Source organism: Gadus morhua, chromosome 13 (genome assembly GCF_902167405.1).
Source record: "Gadus morhua chromosome 13, gadMor3.0, whole genome shotgun sequence".
NCBI classification, from domain to species: Eukaryota; Metazoa; Chordata; class Actinopteri; order Gadiformes; family Gadidae; genus Gadus; species Gadus morhua.
Window position 1 is genome coordinate 9251605 of NC_044060.1, and position 20608 is coordinate 9272212.

The 20608-nt window shown below is 44.8% G+C and overlaps 2 protein-coding genes across 3 annotated transcripts; both read right to left on the minus strand.

Moving 5' to 3' along the window:
- Positions 1–260: 260 nt before the first annotated feature.
- On the minus strand, positions 261–10485 carry appl1 (adaptor protein, phosphotyrosine interaction, PH domain and leucine zipper containing 1). 2 transcript variants are annotated; one of them, XM_030374530.1, is made up of 22 exons: positions 10213–10485; positions 9038–9136; positions 8852–8911; positions 8210–8281; positions 7927–8014; positions 7585–7626; positions 7356–7414; positions 6997–7143; positions 6825–6907; positions 5902–6063; positions 5360–5548; positions 5080–5122; positions 4919–4975; positions 4737–4828; positions 4125–4298; positions 3904–3956; positions 3529–3745; positions 2826–2862; positions 1497–1634; positions 1325–1375; positions 1127–1216; positions 261–904 (listed from the first exon to the last, which is right to left on the minus strand). In XM_030374530.1, the coding sequence occupies exons 1-22, from the start codon at positions 10264–10266 to the stop codon at positions 752–754; spliced, it is 2160 nt and encodes a 719-aa protein (XP_030230390.1). In that variant the 5' UTR covers positions 10267–10485; the 3' UTR covers positions 261–751. The 2 variants fall into 2 exon arrangements, with proteins under 2 accessions (XP_030230390.1, XP_030230389.1); XM_030374529.1 differs by having other exon boundaries at positions 3904–3959.
- Positions 10486–10547: 62 nt separating this feature from the next.
- Positions 10548–20496, minus strand: asb14a (ankyrin repeat and SOCS box containing 14a). Its single transcript, XM_030374535.1, has 12 exons — positions 19578–20496; positions 16200–16243; positions 15956–16090; positions 15465–15623; positions 15087–15332; positions 14596–14767; positions 14109–14214; positions 13519–13698; positions 13087–13215; positions 12407–12535; positions 11946–12099; positions 10548–11362 (listed from the first exon to the last, which is right to left on the minus strand). The coding sequence occupies exons 1-12, from the start codon at positions 19691–19693 to the stop codon at positions 11190–11192; spliced, it is 1743 nt and encodes a 580-aa protein (XP_030230395.1). The 5' UTR covers positions 19694–20496; the 3' UTR covers positions 10548–11189.
- Between the last annotated feature and the right edge of the window lie 112 nt (positions 20497–20608).

The window sequence follows — 20608 nt, forward strand, 5'->3', positions numbered from 1 at the left end:
TTTGATTGCATAAAATAACTGATGGTAACCAAACAATTATTTTTTATAAGCCACAGGTACCCAGTTAAATTGAAATATTTAATTTCTTCAGTTTTTCACAACATTTTGGGCATGATTAAAATAAAAAAAATATTTTATTTTATTGAAGTTAGTACCTGTAAGAGTAAGGGTTTTTAAGAGACCAGTGTTATGGTCACTAACACCCCCCAAACACGTGAACGCACACACCCACACACACACAGATGTATATAGAGTCATAGTCGAGCAGATTTAGTGCTTTATTGGTTTAAGACATACAAGTCATATTTACAGTAAACTATGGTTTGTGATCTGGCTGTGATAACAACCGGGTGTCAAATATTAGTATAATAACATGATAGTATAATAACATGATATTATGATACAAACATGCCAGTAAGCCACCTCCACATGTAGCCCTGCCCCACCCATGTGCTGGCGGTGATCAGGGGCTTAAATCAGTAACTCAAAAAGTAGTTGGCCGTGTTCTGGTTCTGGGTTCTGGACCGGAAGCCATCTAGGGTTCAAACGTTAGATTCTAAGTTTAGTTGAGTTAACCACTACACACACACACTCACAAACATACACTCTCTTACACACACTCTCTGTCCATCTTGTGCAAAACATACTTGTGAAAAATATTTTGACACAAACGACAAAAAAAAGTCCCAAAAATGAAAGAGACAGTAAAAGTCCCTTATTTATGCTTCGTGGGTGGGGCTAAGGCAGCAAGTCAGGCATCTGATTCACCCTGCTTCTTCCCCTCCTCCCCTGCATCACTGTCCTCTGATTGGCTGTTGCTAAGCACCAGGAACTGTCCGTCAGAGGAGGGTGGGTTTGCCGGACGACTAGAGGCAGCAATCAACCGACTCTGCTCTTCCAAATCCTGAGAGAGAGAATGAGAGGGAGATAGAATGAGAGGAAGAGAGAGAGAGCGAGAGAGCGAGAGAGAGAGGGAGAGAGAGAGAGGGAGAGAGAAAATCATAACGAATATATAGTTTCAACTTTTATCTTGAACTGAACTGTTGGCATGCTCACCTAAGCTAGCTACCTGTAGCCAAACGTTAGCTAGAAATCCACTAAGGACATGTTAGGGTTCAAAAGTTACCTTCTCGATCTGTCTCTGTTTACTGAGCTCCTCCTCCTTCTTCTCATGCTCCTTATTCTGCTCCTTCCTCTTCCGCGCCTCCTTCTTGTCCTACTCACAGACACACAAATATATATACATACATTATACACTGACAGACAGGCAGGGAGACAGGCAGGCACACAGACAGGCACACTGACAGGCACGCAGAACACTCACCAGGTCGGAGTGGAAGGCGATCTGCTTGGCTAGACCGATGCTGTCACAGATCTGTAACATAACAATTAATTATAGTAAAACAAGAGACTTTATACTAATACTTCTCTTCTTCTCTTCATTATTGTTGGATTACTTTACTATGTAGTTTATGTTGGTATATAGTTGAGTCTACCTTCTCTCCATCGTTGTTGGTCTCAAAGATGTAGCAGACAGTCCTGCTGCCGCTGTGGTCTTTGGAGTCCAGCAGGAACCCCAGCAGCCTCTTATTGTCCTGATGGGAAGCACTGTGGAGCACACTCTGCAGGGGGAACTGGACGAGAGACATAGGGAGATGAGGCATGGAGAGAAGAGAGAGAGGGATATAGAAAGTGATGAGGCCGAGAGAGATGAGACAGAGAGAGAGCAACGGTTTGGATGAGAGGGAGAGTCACAGGCCTTGTTTACACAAGCTTACTGAGATCCTGATTCAGAGAGATATGTCCTCTGTATAAACACGCGGGAGCGGTTGTGCGAGTACACAACTGACAAGTCACACGCTAAGCTCATAAGACAACCGGTAGTCGACCAATATACAGGCAGGAGGCATCATATGCTTTTTATCTGGAACATTGCCACAATGTGCCCATCTTTCAAATGATTGTATGATTCCTAGACAATGCACTAATTGTAATAATCCAAAGCAAACTGGAACACCACTGCTTCCCTCCTCACCCCACAGACCAAGAGCTACGCCCCTTTATTTGCCCCTTCATTTTCCCAATTAGCCCATATCAATCAGTTAATTACTCCCTGCCCTGCCACACACTATTTAAGCATCACCTGTGACAACACCCCTTCCCTTTTGTTCAGAGACACTGGACACCTTGAGAGCTGTACCTTGAAATCCTTGTGTACGTATACTAAGAGATAAACATCCTACTTTAGCCACACACACATCCTACCTTAGTCACACACCTTAGCCGCACACACATCCTAGCTAACTACCTACCTCCACATCCTACCTAACTACCTACCCATCACACCTAGCTACACATTAGCATCATACTTACCTACCTACCTACACACATCCATACAGTCCTGCTCGCACCTTTGGACAATAAAGCCTATAAACTTGGAACTCACCGACACCCCCATCGGTCTCAAACAAGCACTAGAGATTCCCAAAACGCCCTCTTCAACTACGTTCGCTAAATCTCCGCCCATTCTCTGAGATTTTGCAAACCATGTGTGTGTGGTGTAAACCACAAACCTGTAGAGATATCAATGGAGGATCTCTTGAAAAGTGCACCTTCATGTAAACAGGCTGAGATGGTTGTGAGTGTGTTGGGGGTTGCATGTAACCACATGAGTTTTTCGAATCATTTATACAATCAAACTTCAAAATTTGTTATAGAAGCTAGATATTTATCTTGTGTCAACAGGGCCATAGAGAGAAATGAGAAATTATAGTGATGAGATACAGATAGACAGACAGCCAGACGGGCAGACAGGCAGTTCTTACCCTCAATCTGGTGACTTGTGTTTGTGGATCAATGAGCCTGAAAAGAACACATTCGGCGGCCATTGTTACTTGAGGCCACAGCAGTAGTGTGTATTGATAGATTTTTATGGTTACTTGAGGCCACAGCAGTAGTATGTATTGATAGATTTTTATGGTTACTTGAGGCCACCGCAGTAGTGTGTATTGATAGATATTTATGGTTACTTGAGGCAGCTGCAGTAGTGTTAATTGATAGATTTTTATGGTTACTTGAGGCCACCGCAGTAGTGTGTATTGATAGATTTTTATAGGGTTACTTGAGGCAGCTGCAGTAGTGCTAATTGATTGATTTTTATGGTTACTTGAGGCAGCCGCCTCAGTGTATAGTGAGTGGTTGTCATGGTTACTTGAGGCAGCTGCAGTAGTGTTAATTGTTAGATTTTTATGGTTACTTGAGGCCACCGCAGTAGTGTGTATTGATAGATTTTTATAGGGTTACTTGAGGCAGCTGCAGTAGTGCTAATTGATTGATTTGTATGGTTACTTGAGGCAGCCGCCTCAGTGTATAGTGAGTGGTTTTCATGGTTACTTGAGGCAGCTGCCTCAGTGTGTAGTGAGTCGTTGCCACAGTTCCTTGAGGAAGCTGCCTCAATGTGTAGTGAGTGGTTGCCATGGTTACTCGAAGAAGCTGCCTCAGTGTGTAGTGAGTGGTTGCCACGGTTACTTGAGGCAGCTGCAGGTGACCAGCAGGTGGGACTCGGTCATGCGGAACACGTTGTGGATCGCCCTCGCCGCCAGGATCTGACGCATCGTCTCCCCGATCACATGACCCTGCTCCCCGGTCACATGACCCGTGTCCCCGGTCACGTGACCCTGCTCCCCGCTACGCACCTCCATGCTACCCAGGAAGCGCACTACAAACAGCTGGTGGAGGATTGAGTCTACACACACACACACACAAACACATGTTAAGATGGGAAAGCTGGAGACATCGCCGAGCAAAGCTGATCCTCATCAGAGGTCGTTCACCATGGTAACACTGCGACCGGAGCATGGGAATTAATTAATGACAGGTCGATTGGCGGACGGAGAGACCGACCTGGGTTTTCCTCTTCACTGATTTCTCCTGACTCTCCGAATGGGTTGCTCCTCCTGCTGAACACACACACACACACACACACACACACACACACACACACACACACACACACACACACACACACACACACACACACCAGTATATATTAGCCAATCTCTGGTCAGTATGGATCAGTATAAATCAAAACCCAGTATCTATCAGCCAATCCCAGCTGAGCGTACCTGCCATGGGTGGGGGTCCGTGTCTGGGCCACGTCCCCCTCGTTGGCGGGGCAGATGATGTCAAACTGTATGGGCGTTTCCGGGGCGACCAGTGCGTCGAACGAGAGGGCAGAGAGGGCGGGAGAGATCTCTGATCCCACAGAGCTAATGCTGCTCGCACGCCCTTTACTGGGCCTGGGAGAGAGAGAGAGAGAACCCCATTAACACTGTATAGGTCAATTCATTATTTTACCTCCAGGAACATATTTTTTATATGTGTATTGTTTTGCGGCATTCCTGCACAGTGATACGTGACACAGCCCTGGAAAGTTTAGACTCATGACCTGACAAGTCATTCTCTGGCCTGGTCACAGACAACACTTTGATTAAAGGAAAACTTCTGGATTTTTCATCATGATCAATTTGGTTCTACGGGACTAATGCGGATACAATTTTTTTTTTTTGTGTATTGAGGGAGAACTCTGCAGCCGTTATCGGTGAAAACGGGCTACGATGTAATCCTTTTGGGCAATTATGCACCATCAATGTAAGTCGTCTAAAACTCACTGTATGCCTTGCACTTACATATTTACTTTATTTTCTAATCGTCCATTATGACAGAGGGACCATTACCCAGCAGGCTTCATGCTCTCGTGTCTCTGTTGGAAGGAGGGGGAGGGGGTGACAGCCTCCAGTGCTGATTGGTTCACTCTGGCCGCCAGCTCCTGCCACAGGACAGCCAATAGGAAGTAAGGTTTCATCAGCCAATGGCAGTGTGAGAACATTATTGATATGTAAAAAGAAAGGGTTCTGACCTCTGCGTTCTCACTCAGGTAAATCCTCTTGGAGATGTTATTGATGGTGGAGATCCACTACGCAGAAAGATAAATAAGTTATGAATTAATCCTAAAAACATAAAACATTTTGTTTGAATAGATTTGTCTCGTACATAAACACGTGTATGAAAATGCCTCACCTCTTCACATTCTCTTCTGTTTTCCGCCTGCAGCGTTGCCACTCTGAGCAATACATCATCAATATATATCAGTACATCATCAATAATAACCAATAACGATCAATATAACGTCATCAACTATCAACACTAATCACTACCTATCAATAATACATCATCGATTACTATCAATAGATAATCAATAATTACTATTAATAGATATCAATACATGATCAATAACGGAACAAGGAAGGGGGCTGGAACCCGACAGAGAGTGGATTGGTGATGTAACAGGAAGTCCTACTTCTTGCCGTCGAAGGAGGTGATCTGGAAGCAGAACCGCCGGTCGTCTGAGTCCACGGCCATGACGGAGCAGTTATCAATATCCATGAGCAGCCCGCCCGCCACCTCCCCCCGGCTCTGCCCCATCAGGTTACCCCCCTGGGTGAAGAAGTACTGCCGCTCCCACGACGACGACACCAGACCTGTTTTACTGACGCACACGGCTTACACGTAAGAATTGGTCCCAGGTTTACACACTTCAATGCATGATAAAAAATAAGAGTCATGAGCATAAAGTCATTAACAGAGAGGCATGAACATAAAGTAATGCAAATAAATGTGTCAACAAAGGTATTTTCATAAACAAAGGAAAATAAATATTGCAAGGACAAATATAGGAAAGGTTTAGAAGATGTAACAAAGGTAGGCCTTGGCACTTGGTGGTTTTAAGGTGTGTGTGTGTGTGTGTGTGTGTGTGTGTGTGTGTGTATGTGTGTGTGTGTGTGTGTGTGTGTGTGTGTGTGTGTGTGTGTGTGTGTGTGTGTGTGTGTGTGTGTGTCTTACATGCGTTTATACAGGTACCCCTGTTTCCTGGTGAGGTTTCGGTTGAGGGGCGTGTGCGTGGGGTCAGGGTCGGTGGGTACATACAGGAGGTCACATGAATCCTCCATCTCCTGGATTGTCTGCTGCATGGAGCCCACCTCTGTCTCCATCTCCCTACGCACACTACACACGTACACACACACGCACTTCTCAGTCTCCCTACCCATGCTTCACACTTGGCTACTATCTTAAATTCATTCGACAGTGTTCCAATGGTTTTATAGTGTTCCTGTGTCTACCCATTTCATTAACAATTTCCTTCAGTGATAAAAGAGATTTGTCACACAGCTGGTCTGTATTATCAAATAGTACAGCTACTGTAGCTACAAATGGCACGGGAGCCTCTTTCATTTCAAAATAGCCGAACGGGACGAATCTCCTTTAACATTTTTTGCTGAAAATGAGAAAAAGGACTGATAGATAAGTGTTTCTGCCGTTTAAAGATGCGGGATAGAGTGGATCCTGACTGTGTGGTTTCTGGTATCCAGAAGTTTACACCATACTGTCTCTGTACGTTCCTTCTTAACTCACAGAACCCTAATGGAGACCCACTTTATATATTGAAGGAACGGTGCTGTTTCAGAAGGATGAATATAAATGAATTTCATTCAATTCATGTAGGCCAAACTTCAGGAATTGGTTTGGAGCAGAGGTCTAAAATACCACTAAACAGATTTGTGGAGCATTTACCGGTCAAGACAGATCAAGTGTAAGATAGGACACACCCAAATCGAATTTGATTTATAGACGGTCTTTCCCTTTCCAATCTTAAAAAAAAGAAAAACATTGAATGAAAAATCTTTTTTAAGAAGCACCCTTCATAACTTTAAGCCCAGGTGTGTGTGTGTGTGTGAGGTGTGTGTGTCTGAGGTGTGTGCATGTACTTCTGGACGCTGGTGCCGATTGTTGCCAGGAAGTCTTCCCACTGCTGAGTCAGGTTCTCTGAACCTAGTTTAAAAAAACTGCTCTACACAGACACAAACACAAACACACGTTACGGGTTATACATACTTCATATGGTATATTCGTGTTATATATAGGACCCACATGAGGTACCTGTGCCTGCATGTATCCCAAGAGTGGCTCCAGGAGGCTGATCTTCTTCTTGTACTGCAGAGCGTTGAGGGAACTGAAGTAGTGCATCATGGTCTGGTGCTGCTTCTTACGGGCTGTGTACACATCCTCTATGACCTCCAACCGCACCTGTAGAATATAGAAACATCCTCTATGACCTCCGACCTCACCCTTAGAATATATACACACACCCTCTGTGACCTCGCCTGTAGAATACATACACATCCTCTATGACCTCCACACAGAACTCTAACATATACACCCATTCTCTATAACCTGTAGTATTCACCCACAAACAGGTAATATATAAGTAATGTGTATATATTATAAGAAAGACATACCCTTTCATTATCTCTCTTCTTGGACAGACGACTGTATCTGTTGTTAGCCATGTCATGATCTGCAGAGAGGGGGACAGGCAGAGAGAGGGACAGGCAGAGAGTTGTTTTAGTTTTTTTTGAATGGAGATAGGATAAATGTACATACCTTTGGACAAACTCCAAAGCCCAAACATCAGAATATTGTTTAGCGATCACAATACTATTATTGATCAGCGTATTGATAACTCACCGTCACTTGAGATCTGGAAAACCTCCTTCAGGGTCAGGATTTCTGGAGAGACAAGACAGGAGAAAGAAAGACAGGGGAGGGAGAAAGACAGGAGAGAGACAGAGAGACAGGGAGAGAGAGAGAAGGACAGACAGGGCAGAAGAGACAGAAGGGAGAAAGAAACATGTGCATAGAGACACAGACAGGAGAGAGACACATGATTGAGAGACATACAAGAGATAGAGAAAGACGGGTGAGAGAGACTGGGTGTATGTGTGTGTGTGTGTGTGTGTGTGTGTGTGTGTGTGTGTGTGTGTGTGTGTGTGTGTGTGTGTGTGTGTGTGTGTGTGTGTGTGTGTTTACCCTTAAGGTCCCGTTCTTTGAACTGTGTGATGGGAAACATCATAGCATCTGCCAGCTGCGTCGAGAGAACTGCATGAGAGGAACTCAACTAGAGAGAGGGAGAGAGAGAGGGAGAGGGAGAGGGAGAGAGAGAGAGAGAGAGAGAGAGAGAGAGAGAGAGAGAGAGAGAGTGAGTCAGTCCCACAGACTGTCTGACCACTGTAAAACCAGCATATATCAAACTGCAGTCTCTTATGAATGTAGTTTCATGGACGACAACTCTTATAGGTCAAGGTTTCCTCACCTCATCGATGACTTTGGCAAACTGCTGCAGTGTGGCGCTCATCACCTCGTCATCGCCCCCTAGAGGAAACCGCTGGAGGTACAACAACAATATCTGGTCAGACTGGTTCAGCCAGGGACTCGTTTTATTCAGCAATTGCCAGATATAATAGCATCGGCATAATAGGTGTGTGTTTCATGTAATCTCAGCTTGCACTTGAGGGATATAAAAGTAGCAGTAGCAGTAGATATAGCAGTACCTAGCACCAGAAATATTACAGTAGAACTACCGTATTGTAGTAATTTTGTAGAATATGTAGTATTATTGCTGTACATTTTGTAGTAGTATTGTAGTACTGTAGTATTATTGCAGTTCCTGTAGTAATACTAGAAGATTTATCACAGTACCTGTAGTAGTACTAGCAGTATCATAGGAGTACTAGTAATAATATTGTAGTAGCACTAGCAGTAGTATTGCAGTATCTGAATTAGTGCTCGTAGTAGTTCAATACTATAGTAGTACTAGTAATAGTACTAGTAGTAATAGTAATGTCGTAGCACTAGTAGTAGTATTGCAGTATATTAAGTAGTACTAGTAGTATAACTACAGTACTGTAGTATTACTAGTAGTATTGTAGTAGTGCTAGTAGTAGAATTGCAGTACCTGTGTATCATACTCGCGTAGGAGTTTGGAGGTCAGGTGAGTCGCAGCACTCAGCTCATTCTGTAACACAGGAGAAACAACTGGAGCAGTCTGTGTGTGTGTGTGTGTGTGTGTGTGTGTGTGTGTGTGTGTGTGTGTGTGTGTGTGTGTGTGTGTGTGTGTGTGTGTGTCTTTTTATCAGTGTACCTGTGCATGGTAGATGCGCTGCATGGCGTCGTAGAGTTGTGAAGAGTAGTTGGATATGGCTGCTGCATCTTCCTCAAACACCCCCAGCAGAGATCGAGTCTGCACACACACACACACACACACACACACACACACACACACACACACACACACACACACACACACACACACACACACACACACACACACACACCTTAAAATCAATACAACTAAACCATACCTCATTCTCCAATAAAGTGCCACGCCTACCTTGTTTAACTTCTAAATAGTATAACTTCTAAACCTCTCCTTTATTTGTCCTTGCTTTGTTCACACCTTTTTGTTTATGACTTTATGTTCATGTCTCCATGTGAATGTCTTTATGCTCCTGACTCTTTTTTATTATGTATTGAAATGTGTCTTCCAGCTCTCGGAGAGCTGTCTACAATATATTTGATTCATGTATTTCATTTGTTATTCTGTCATTTGTGAAGTGACACTTTAATAGAATGTACATACTTACCAGTAGAGAGGTTGCTAAATAAGAAGTCAGGTCATAACACTATATATTGTAGTTAATTGTTTTATTTAGCATGTCAGGCAAAACTAATTGCGTGGCATGTATGTTGTACTGTTGTTTTCATTTCTTTCTACAAATATATTATATTTGCACATATGAAATGAATACATAAACCCATACAGTAAAGACAGACCTAGCTTTTTGCAGTTACTACTACTACTCCTGTCAGAGAACAGATGTAATTTTGCAGGAAAATGTCTACCGTTGCTTTCCACAATTTTACTATTTATCTCGTTTAATCTCAGACAAGGGAAAGAAAAGTATTATCCTGTAGGAATGGACAAGGAGATGCTAGCCTTCCAGCTAAGGAAGTAACAGTAAACCGAACCTGGTGTCAGTACATTTAATCGACACTGGGGAAAAATTCCATCTGGTAAAAGACCCGACCCAATATTAACAACTTTTAAATAAATCTAAACGTTTAAATAAATATTAAGATAAGGGTTCAACAGACGCCAACCTCGGAGTGATCATCGACCAGTCAAAACAAACAGTAGGCTGGTTGGCTTCACATCTGACAGTTACCGCTAACAGGCTACTTAGCATAGCTTAGCTTAGCATAGTCTTTGATTCTGGGCGACTCTGTTAGCGTGCTAGCTGGGTGTTTAGCTCCTACCTGCGGGCTATCATCGAGTGTCTCCTCTATCGGGAGCTTCTCTATCCCTGGCATGGCTGATAGCTATCGTCGGGTGGATAACCGCTGCTGCCGACTGCTGAATAAAAGACAGTTTGTTGGAAAGCTTTTTATAAAACACAATTTGTTCGATAACTGCTGAATAAAACCCAGTTTGTTGGACAACTCCTCCTTTTCCTCCCCAGATAACAACAAACTGAGCAGCAGCCCTACCCACATTACAGACAATCACCCCCCTCGCCTGCTCCTCCTCCCGGGTAGCGCAGAAACACTGACCCCAATCGGTCTCTCTTTCACCAACCTAAAGCAGCAGCCTGTTTGGGTTTATTTTACTGAAGGTATTTATTTCACACACACAAATGAATGCATTTAAACAGATACGGATACGGATAATGATTAATATATTCACAGTGGTCATTCGAGATCATAATGAATGCTCAAGAAAGCCAATTTTATAAAAAATATATCTAAATAACTACTTTACTTTATTTAGGCCTGTTGTGATGTATAGTATTTGATTTAGTGTGTTAAACGGAATCTATGGTTCTTAACAACCAAATACTATAATTTGACCATCTATTAAAAGTAATGGTTTAATTTGTCTCAAATCAACTACATTTATCATTCCGTAAGGAACCTTTTTCGTATGGTTACAAGTTAGGACATCTGTGACAACATACAAGTTGAAGACATAAACAAGTGCATGTAAACAGCAGTGTCAACTCTCCGCATCTGGCCTAAAATGTGGTCCAGGGTCCACCAAGACGGTTGACAACCGTTCAAGTAGGCAAGAACCAAACCTTAAATAACTATGACTGGAGTATTCTAATGGAATTGGGAACAAAACTTGATATGGCACGCTTAATGACACACACACACACACACACACACACACACACACACACACACACACACACACACACACACACACACACACACACACACACACACGATGTTTATCAGGGCTGGGTTTCGTGCTGGCTGTACAGGTCATGCTCCCTGAACAGGATGTAGTCCTTCAGTCGCCGGGGCAATGGCAGGAGGCTGATGAAGACGGGCGCCCGGAGCTTACGGAGGCCCAGACGTCTGCGGATGGCCAGGCGACAGAGATGCTGCAGGGAGCGGGCACTCTCTAGAGAGACAGACAGGTACAATAGATATAGTTCATATAGTTTAAAACAGGACTACAATATAGTATGACCTTTAATATATGAATGTATCCAACTGTAGCTAAAGGGGAAATAGCAGCAGAAACAAAACAGCAATGTATGATAGAGGGATGATACAGAGATAATACGACGGATGATGGAGCGATGAGGAAGGGAGGGAGTGAGAGGATGATGATGATGGAGGGATGAGGGAGGGTAAGAGTATGAGGATGATGAAGGAGGGATGGAGTGATAGGATGATGAGGGAGAGTAAGAGTGAGAGGGCGATGAAGGAGGAATGGAGTGAGGGGATGGTCATGGCGGGATGAGGGAGGGTAAGAGTGAGAGGATGATGACGATGGTGATGGTGATGATGATGATGGAGGGATGAGGGAGGGATGGAGTGAGTTATGAGGGATTGTAAGAGTAAGATGATGATGATAATGGAGGGATGAAGTAACAATGCATTGAGAAGCTGATGATTGAGTGATGAAGGAGGGTTAAAGTGAGAGCATGCTTATGTAGGCATGAATGAGGGATGAAGAAGGAGAGGGAGGAGGACCTTACCCTGGATGTGACAGATCTCCGCCCATTGCTCCTGCCCCCTGAGAGCTGATTGGATCTGCGAGCAGAGGGTCACATGATCTACATAGTCCAAAAGGATACGGACCACATGACCGGTCAGGTGACGGAGCCAGGAGATCGTCATCACTTCACAGAACTTGAGAGAGAAGGAGAAAGAGACCTTTACACAGAGCTAGAGTTAGAGAAAGAGACCTTTACACAGAGCTAGAGTTAGAGAAAGAGACCTTTACACAGAACTAGAGTTAGAGAAAGAGACCTTTACACAGAGCTAGAGTTAGAGAAAGAGACCTTTACACAGAGCTAGAGTTAGAGAAAGAGACCTTTACACAGAACTAGAGCTAGAAAAAGAGATCTTTACGCACAACTAGAGAGAGAGAGAGAGAGAGAGTGAGACCAACAAACAAACAAGAAGTTGACCGACAACTAACTAGCTGCCAGGTTACCATGGTATCTTTGATAACAGTATCGCTCCAGCCCTCATAATCGTCAGGTACATGGGAAGCGTCTCCATAGCGGCAGTCAAAACAGCGTTTCACGTCGTACCCATAGTTACACAGCATCCTTAGTAACACCTGGAGAAAAAACTTCCATTGTGATTTTTTCTCAGTTTGCAAACGGAACATGAATAATACTTTAAAGGGGAACTACAATAACTATTGAACAATTTTATGATTTTTATAAATTAAATACAAACACAATTAAACCCTAATAATCTTAAGTTCTTCTTAAGGTGTCTCTAAAGAAGGTTCTCAACCTCCAGATCTTCGTTGTACATGCTTCTACTATGTTCAAAGTCACCACTGCTACCCCGTTCAGGGACATTTTTCAAGAACCTGGAATGTGCAGACCCTGGGGCCCCTAGGCGGGGGCTCGTCCAGGACCTGTGGGCTCCATCCTGGGATCGTTCCCTGTCAACGGTCCTAATTGGGTGGTTTTTAAGGAACCCAGATCCCGAGCGGTCTTACAGGGTCTTACCGGGTCTCCTATTGTGTCTGAGGATCTAAGGAGATCTAAGGATCTCCAAGGGATCTAACACAGTTTCTAAGGGTCTTCCGGGTCTCTTATTGTGTCTAAGGGTTCTAACACAGTGTCTAAGGGTCTTCCGGGTCTCTGAGGGTCTTACAGGGTCTCGGAGGGCGTACTGCAGAGCGGAGGGGTAGTGGGTAGTGTTGACCATAGAGTAGTAGTTGACGTTGGCTCCGGACTGCAGCAGCAGGTGGATCAGCTCAAAGTTACCCAGACGAAGCGCCATCTATAGGAAACACAGTGTCACTGCAGGGAACAGATACTAACACAAAATATCAGGGCATAGAGACAGACAAACAGGCAGGCACACAGACAGACAGACAGACAGACAGACAGGCAGACAGACAGACAGACAGACAGACAAGTAGACAGGTAGACAGGCAGATCTAACCTTAGTCCTTATTGATGCCTCACACTTTTAATAATGTTCACTCAGTCTGTCAGAAGGATTGTTGTTACGAACAGGTGTGGCTAGCATGTGAGCAGGAGTCACTAGAGTTAAGAGGTGTGTTGGTGTTCGCCGCTGTACCTGCAGACAGCTGACCGGGTCCTGGTTGGTCCGGGCTCCAGCGGCCAGCAGCAACCTCACTGAGGCCAGGTCGCTGTTGGAGACGGCGTAGGACAGCGCAGACCTCCTCTCGTCGTCATAGTTACGGCGTACACAGTGATGGAGCATGAAGTTAGGGTCATAGCCTGCGTCAAGCAAGGCCTGGGGGTGATCAGACAGCACGTCGTTAAGGCTCAGTACCAACAATCATACATGGTCACCGCAGTAACCAGTGTACTGCCATACCGACTACCGTGTTCACATGGTAACTACGGTAAACAGGTTACGGTCAATCTGACCACCATATCTGCATGGTCGCTACAGTAACCAGGTTATGGTCATATTGACTATCATGTTTACATTGGCGAAACGGTAAGCAGGTTACGGTCATCCCAACTGCTGTGTTTACATGGGGACTATGATCAACAGGTTACGGTGATACTGAATACCTTGTTTACATGGTCACAACGATAACCAGGCTACAATCATACTAAATACCGTGATTCCATTTTGAGGGTAATCAGGTTTAAACACAAGTAAGTTTAAGCATGTGCATAGGTGCGTGTGTTTACCTTGATACAGAATGTGTGTCCCCCACCTGCAGCCGCATGTAGAGGACTCATCCCGCTTTCCTCAATACACACCAAAGACGTGCACGGAATCAACAACTCTACAGCCCTGTACACACAAACATAAAGGAGAGCAAATTAGAAAGTGGATACAGAGATGGCTCATTAAGGAGCAGGTAGTGATCAGACAGTACAGAGACAGGTCAATAAGAAGCAGGTAGAGGTTAGACAGTAGAGAGACAGTTCAATGAGGAGCCAGAAGGGGTTAGACAGAACATAGACATGTCGTTAATTAGCAGGTCGGGGTTAGACAGTACAGAAAAGGGTTATTAAGAAGCAGGTATTGGTTAGGAAGTACATTATACACAGGTTATAAAGGAGCAGGTAGGGGTTGGACAGTAAATACAGAGACAGCAGGTAGTGTTAAAGAAGTCATACTGAAGCAGGCAGTGTTAGACAGGGTTTGAAGCAGCAGGTAGACAGGGCCTACTCCAGGTGTCCTCGGTGGGCAGCCCTGTGGAGCGGTAGGTGTCCAGTGAGTTTGGTGACGTTAGCATCGGCTCCGTGCGCTAGCAGCTGCCGGATGATGCTAGGCACCCCGCGCGCACACGACTCGTACAAGATGGACGCCCCGTCCTTGGCCTGGGAGGACACACTCGCCCCTAGAGCAGAAAGACAGGCTGTCTGTGTTTGTGTGTCTGTATGTCTACCTTGCCATAATGCCTGCCTATCTCACCTGTCTCCAGCAGGGTGCTGACTAGGTGTTTCTGCTTGTCTCACATCTCAGCCTGTCTCTCTGACCATCTGTACGTCTGTTTATCTACCTGTATATCTGTGTGTCTCTGCCTGTTTGTCTGTCTGTCTGTGTGTCTGCCTGTTTGTCTACCTGTATATCTGTGTGTGTCTGCCTGCCTGTCTGTCTGTGTCTGTGTGTCTGCCTGTTTGTCTACCTGTATATCTGTGTGTGTCTGCCGGTCTCACCTCTCTCCAGGAGGGTGCTGACTAGGTCTGTGTGTCCGGCCAGGGTGGCGAGGGCGAGGGGTGTGAGGTCATAGTTGCTGCGGGGGTCCACCTGACCTCCGACCTCCAGCAGACGGAGCAGCGTCGGCAGGCTCCCCTGCTGGGCCGCCTCGTGGACGGCCGTCCTCCCGTACACGCCCCTCTGGTTCACACTGCAGCCGCCAGACAGCAGCACTTCCACCAGGTCAGGGCGACCAGAGCGCACGGCTGCAGACAGACAGGTTGAGAGGGAGACAGACAGGCAGAGGGACAGACAGGAAGCCAGAAAAGCAAATTAATGTGTTTTGGAAGCGCAATTGATTGGACTAGTTTTCGTTCATTCAGCCAATCAGAGTGTACCGAGCTGTAGGGGTGTGTCCTTGTTGTTGTCTGAGGTGTCGGGCCCCGCCCCCTGCTGTAGCAGGTAGAAGACGTTCTCCTTTAGGCCCCGCCCCACCGCCACCATGAGGGCCGTCTGCCCACAAACATTCCGACACTCTAGAGTGCCATTCCCGGACGCTGGATCAGATTAGATTAGATTAGTTTCAATTTGATTAGATAAAACTAGCATAGACTACAATGGCATATAATAGATTAGACTACACTAGAAAATTAAATAATAGATTATATTAGACTAGATTATATAAAATAGGAGAGTAAAATAGATATTAGCACTCTAAAGTGTATAAGGCATCTCTATATGTGAGCTCTACAGTGGGTTATGTACCTCTGTATGTGAGCTCTATAGAGTAAGGTACCTCTGTATGTGAGCTCTATAGAGTAAGGTACCTCTGTATGTGAGCTCTATAGAGTAAGGTACCTCTGAATGTGAGCTCTATAGAGTAAGGTACCTCTGTATGTGAGCTCTAGGATGGTCTTGTTTCTCTGTGCCGCAGCCTCGTGAAGTGGAATCCATCCAATGCTGTCTGTCTCTTTAAACCTGTCTTTCTCTCCAGCACATAGCGCCTTGAGCAAGCTCTCATCACCTAACAGACAGACAGACAGACAGACAGACAGACAGACAGACAGACAGTCTCAAACCTGATCACTCAAATCATATCCTAACCATAACCTGAGATAAAACCTCATCCTCACCTTCTCTGATTGCTCGGAAGATCTCTTTGCTCTCTGCAGAACTGCTGCTCCCTCCCAGCCAACCAGAGACAGGGATGAGGTGAGAGCACATAAACATATACATACTATATGCACACATAACATTGTCCATGATTCAAAGTAATACAACAACCCCACAACATTAGATCCAGAACCAGAAGTAAACAAGCAGACGTGGGCAGGACCATAGTGGTTACGCTGTTTGGCTTCCAGACCAATGGTTCTGGGTTTGAATGACTAAAGAGTCAACTAGATCAGTGGTTCCCAACCTTTTTTCCTTGAGGACCCCCCTGCCAGGGTCCAAGACAAGCAAGACCCCCCCAACCCTAACTCCGACCCACATACACACAATAAAAGAATAGAGTGATTAATTACAAACTTTTATTTGCAAAAATAAACAGCAGTTGTAGGCTTTTGTTCTTATTCTCCTGCTTTTACACTGTATATAGACACATGGACTCTCACACACAGACACTCTCTCACACTCACACACACACACACACACACACACACACACAAAGTGTATAAAAATATGAACAGAAATTATAACTGCAAGGACATTTAACTATCTCTTTTCCTTTAACAACTGACAGGTGAGTGGACACACACACCTTCTTACATAGGGAATATACTTTCAGTAGTGTTTAAGCACTTTGGCTTATACATATAGCTCTGTCACAGATCTCATTCAGACAACAAAACAGGGGTAGTCTTTTGATATTCACATGCACATCATGTCAGTGAAGGTTGGGACACAGCTATACACGTTTATGTGTAATAATTACAAGAACAGTAAACATCAATAACAGTAAACAAGTTATATTTACTCTGTGCCAGTTAATTCATTCATAAACTAATCATGGCTACCTTGGACTTGCATACCTTTGACCAGGGATGCGATGTCAGGTGTGATGGTTGTGACAGCCAGTCTAAAGTCCTGGTGGACATCAAGTCTGTTTCTGGCTTTTGTTTTTATTGTCACAAGGTCACTGAAAGCTGTCTCAGACAGGTATGTAGTGCTGAATGGCAGAATAACCCTCCTTACTGCGTGTTTGGCCAGTCTGGGAGCAACAGCATGTCCTTTGACAATCCAAAACTTTCGGAATCCGTTCTCCTGTAAGTATTTTTTTGCCACAGAGTCAGCCTGAAGATCACAAAGCTCATCTTCACAGCCAAGGTATTCCACATCCTTGAGGGTGAAAGTGTAGGGGTCCACTACCCACGCTTCCTTTGATAAGTACTCACTGATGTCTGCGAAGCGGCTTTTAATCTCCTCGCGTAGCAGGTTCAGGTGGCGGGTAAACTCGGTGCTTAAAGACGCACACACAGTGCCAGCAGACTGTTTCAGCAGCAGTGGAAAGTGATGTAATTCCCCGTTTGACATTTTTTGAACTCTGTAATCCAGTTTGCGCGAAAAAGCGTCCAGGGCGTCTTTGCACTGCATGACGTTTGATTCAGGTCCCTGCATTCGCTTGTTCGTCTCATTGTAGAGCGCGAACGTATCCGCCAGGTACGCCGTTTTAATCCAAAACGCATCAGTCAGCTGTTCACACAGATGTCGATTGTGATCTTGTAAGAATTCCTTAATTGGTTCTTGCAGTTCCATAAAACGCACAAGCACTTGTCCACGCGACAGCCAGCGCACCTCCGTGTGTAGCAGAAGTGTTTGATGCGCTTCATCCTCGCACAGCTGGGCAAAGAGTCTCTTGTTTGTTGGGCGAGCTTTAATAAAGTTTACAACTTTAACAACAGTTGACAGGGTGTTACTAAGGTCTTCGGAAAGTTTTTTACTCGCCAGTGCTTGCCGATGTATCATGCAGTGGAAAATCACACACCCTGGGACTTTTTCCTTCAGTCGGCTGTTAAACCCCTTGTTTTCTCCCATCATTGCTGCGGCTCCGTCAGTGCAACATGCAACCAGGTTTTCGTAGGGCAGATTGTTGGATGAGAGATATGAGTCCACAGCCAGAAATATATCCTGGCCGGTTGTTGTTGTTGATAGATTTGTAGACATAAGAATGTCTTGTTTCAAGTCCTCGCCATCAATATACTGCACATAAACAATGAGAACGGCCTCGTCTGACACAGTTGTTGTTTCGTCCAGCTGAATGGCAAAGTTAGCATTCCTCAGTTTCTCGTGCAGCTGGTTTTGGCAATCTGCAGCCATTTTATCAATTCTGTCTTTCACAGTGTTGTCCGAGAGTGGGACAGTTTTCACTTTATCAGCTGCTTGCGGTCCACACATCCTCTCAACAATTTTCAGGAGGGCGGGTTTGATTAGCTGCTCTCCAATATTGTGCGGCTTTTTAGCCTTCGCAATTAACAGTGAACAGTCAAATGACGCCTCCGTGGCTCTGTGTAAATCTTCAGTACCTGCTTTTTCAAAAGCTTTTCTGATGTCCGTGGATCGTCTTGATAGTGCCAATTGCTTCTTGCTCTTAAAATATTCTCGACTTTCACCAATAGTCTCGGGGTGTTTGGTCTCCTGGTGTCGTTTCAGTTTGCATGGTTTCAAGCTTTGATTAGCTAGATTCTCGCCACAAATGACGCATTCTGGCCGTAAACTGTCCAGTCCTTCCATAAAACCAAAATCGATGTATCTCTCGAGATATTGCTTTGTTTTCATCTTTGGTACAGACGAACCATCTGTACATTTACGTTTCACGGACATTTTCTTTCTGTGTAAAGTGAGGCTGACCAATGAGGGAAACAATCGGGTGTGGTGACGTATATCATATGCGTCGAGAGAAGCGAAGAGCTGTAGTTCACAAAGCGGCCTCACATAAAACCAAGAATGATCAAACTTCTTCACGAAAATTTTTAGTTTTCTATGCATGAAAAATTATCATTTAAATCCACTAAAACATATGTGTAATCCAGGGCATATAAAGACTGGGACCAGAAAATAATTATTTTCTCTCCATTGACACCCATTCATATTTTTCGATCTCATATAGGTCCCATGAGTTATGAGTGTTAGAGACCTTGGGTGTCTTGAAAGGCGCCTCTAAATTAAATGTATTATTATTATTATTAATATGAGCTCTACCGGAAGGGGCGTGACTTCGTAGCTGACCGGAAGGTTGCTTACGCAAGTTCAGAGGTCACATAGTTATGAATTTAAATGTGGACCAATAATATGTTTTAATTGGCATTAAACATCGTTTTGATTATCCAATTGGATGTTATTGGGGTTTTATACATTTAATGTGCAATTCTTTTTTTTTCACAAGTCACAACCTCAGCGCAGACACACTTGTGCGCCCCCCTTGCGATTTGTTCTGGCGCCCCCGACTGGGGGGCGCGGACCCCAGGTTGGGAACCACTGAACTAGATGATGGAGGATAATATCTAGTCGACCTGCTGGTGTCCTGGGCTGCTCCAGGGTTCCTGTCCTGCAGACTCTCCTCCAGGCTGTACTGGGCCTCTAGGTCATCCAGCTCCACCAGGTGGTTCAGGTCCTCCAGCTGGTCCATCCCCAGCCTGCTGTCACCCGCCAGCACGAGGCTTAAGAGAGAACGACCGGAGAAGGCTTGTGACGGCTGCTGACGGTCATCCTCACAGAAAGCCCCACAAAATATGTTGCCACCAGTGGTTCATTTCCCATTATGAAATTTGTAGCTTCCCAGTGTAAACCAGTCACATCTACTGGTTATACTCCACAGTCTCTACTGTTGGACACTGGAGCTGGCCAGTACAACCACAGTCTTCTACTGGTTATTCTTGGAGCTGCCCAGTACAACCTGAGTCTCCCGAGGCAAGCCCATTAGCCTAGTGTGCTAGTGCTATTGAGTCATGCTAGCTGCTAGCTAGTGCAGGTTTGGTACCTTGTTGTCCAATCTGGGAGGGGGGCGGGGTTCTGCTCCTCTATGTGTGTGTGTGTGTGTGTGTGTGTGTGTGTGTGTGTGTGTGTGTGTGTGTGTGTGTGTGTGTGTGTGTGTGTGTGTGTGTGTGTGTGTGTGTGTGTGTGTGTGTGTTAATGTGTGTAAGTGTTTGTCTGTCAGAAGGCAGCAGCTCCTTGACTACATATATCCTCATGCTAAAAATACTCATACACATTACACACGTTCCCCGGTCAAATGACCCAAGGGGTCAAATGACCCAAGGGGTCATTTCAACCCAACCGTTAAAGTGAAAGCACGTCTTGCTTTTGTGTGTTATGTTTGTGTTGCATATGTTTGTGTGCGTGTGTGTGTGTGTGTGTGTTTACATATTTTACAATTATTTATTTTACTATCAAGGGATAAGACCCTGTACAGCCCCTTTACAGTCTGAATATAGCAAACGTGATTCAACAGCGCCCCACTATGAGCAAAGCATGAACTGCTCCTAAAATCAAGTGACTTCAACTTTATATAGCTCCTCGCCTTCCCTTAAAGTAAACAAATAGT

What these genes read in the sequence shown, in the direction of transcription:
- asb14a (XM_030374535.1), bottom strand. Translation starts at nt 19,693, where the DNA reads ATGGACCAGCTGGAGGACCTGAACCACCTGGTGGAGCTGGATGACCTA. An exon ending in GCAGCCCAGGACACCAGCAG is followed by an intron (nt 16,244 to 19,577) that starts GTCGACTAGATA and finishes GGGAGGGAGCAG; the next exon opens with CAGTTCTGCAGAGAGCAAAG. An exon ending in CTTCCGAGCAATCAGAGAAG is followed by an intron (nt 16,091 to 16,199) that starts GTGAGGATGAGG and finishes TCTGTCTGTTAG; the next exon opens with GTGATGAGAGCTTGCTCAAG.
- appl1 (XM_030374529.1), bottom strand. Translation starts at nt 10,266, where the DNA reads ATGCCAGGGATAGAGAAGCTCCCGATAGAGGAGACACTCGATGATAGC. An exon ending in TGGGATACATGCAGGCACAG is followed by an intron (nt 6,908 to 6,996) that starts GTACCTCATGTG and finishes GTGTCTGTGTAG; the next exon opens with AGCAGTTTTTTTAAACTAGG. An exon ending in TCGCCTTCCACTCCGACCTG is followed by an intron (nt 1,217 to 1,324) that starts GTGAGTGTTCTG and finishes GTCTGTGAGTAG; the next exon opens with GACAAGAAGGAGGCGCGGAA.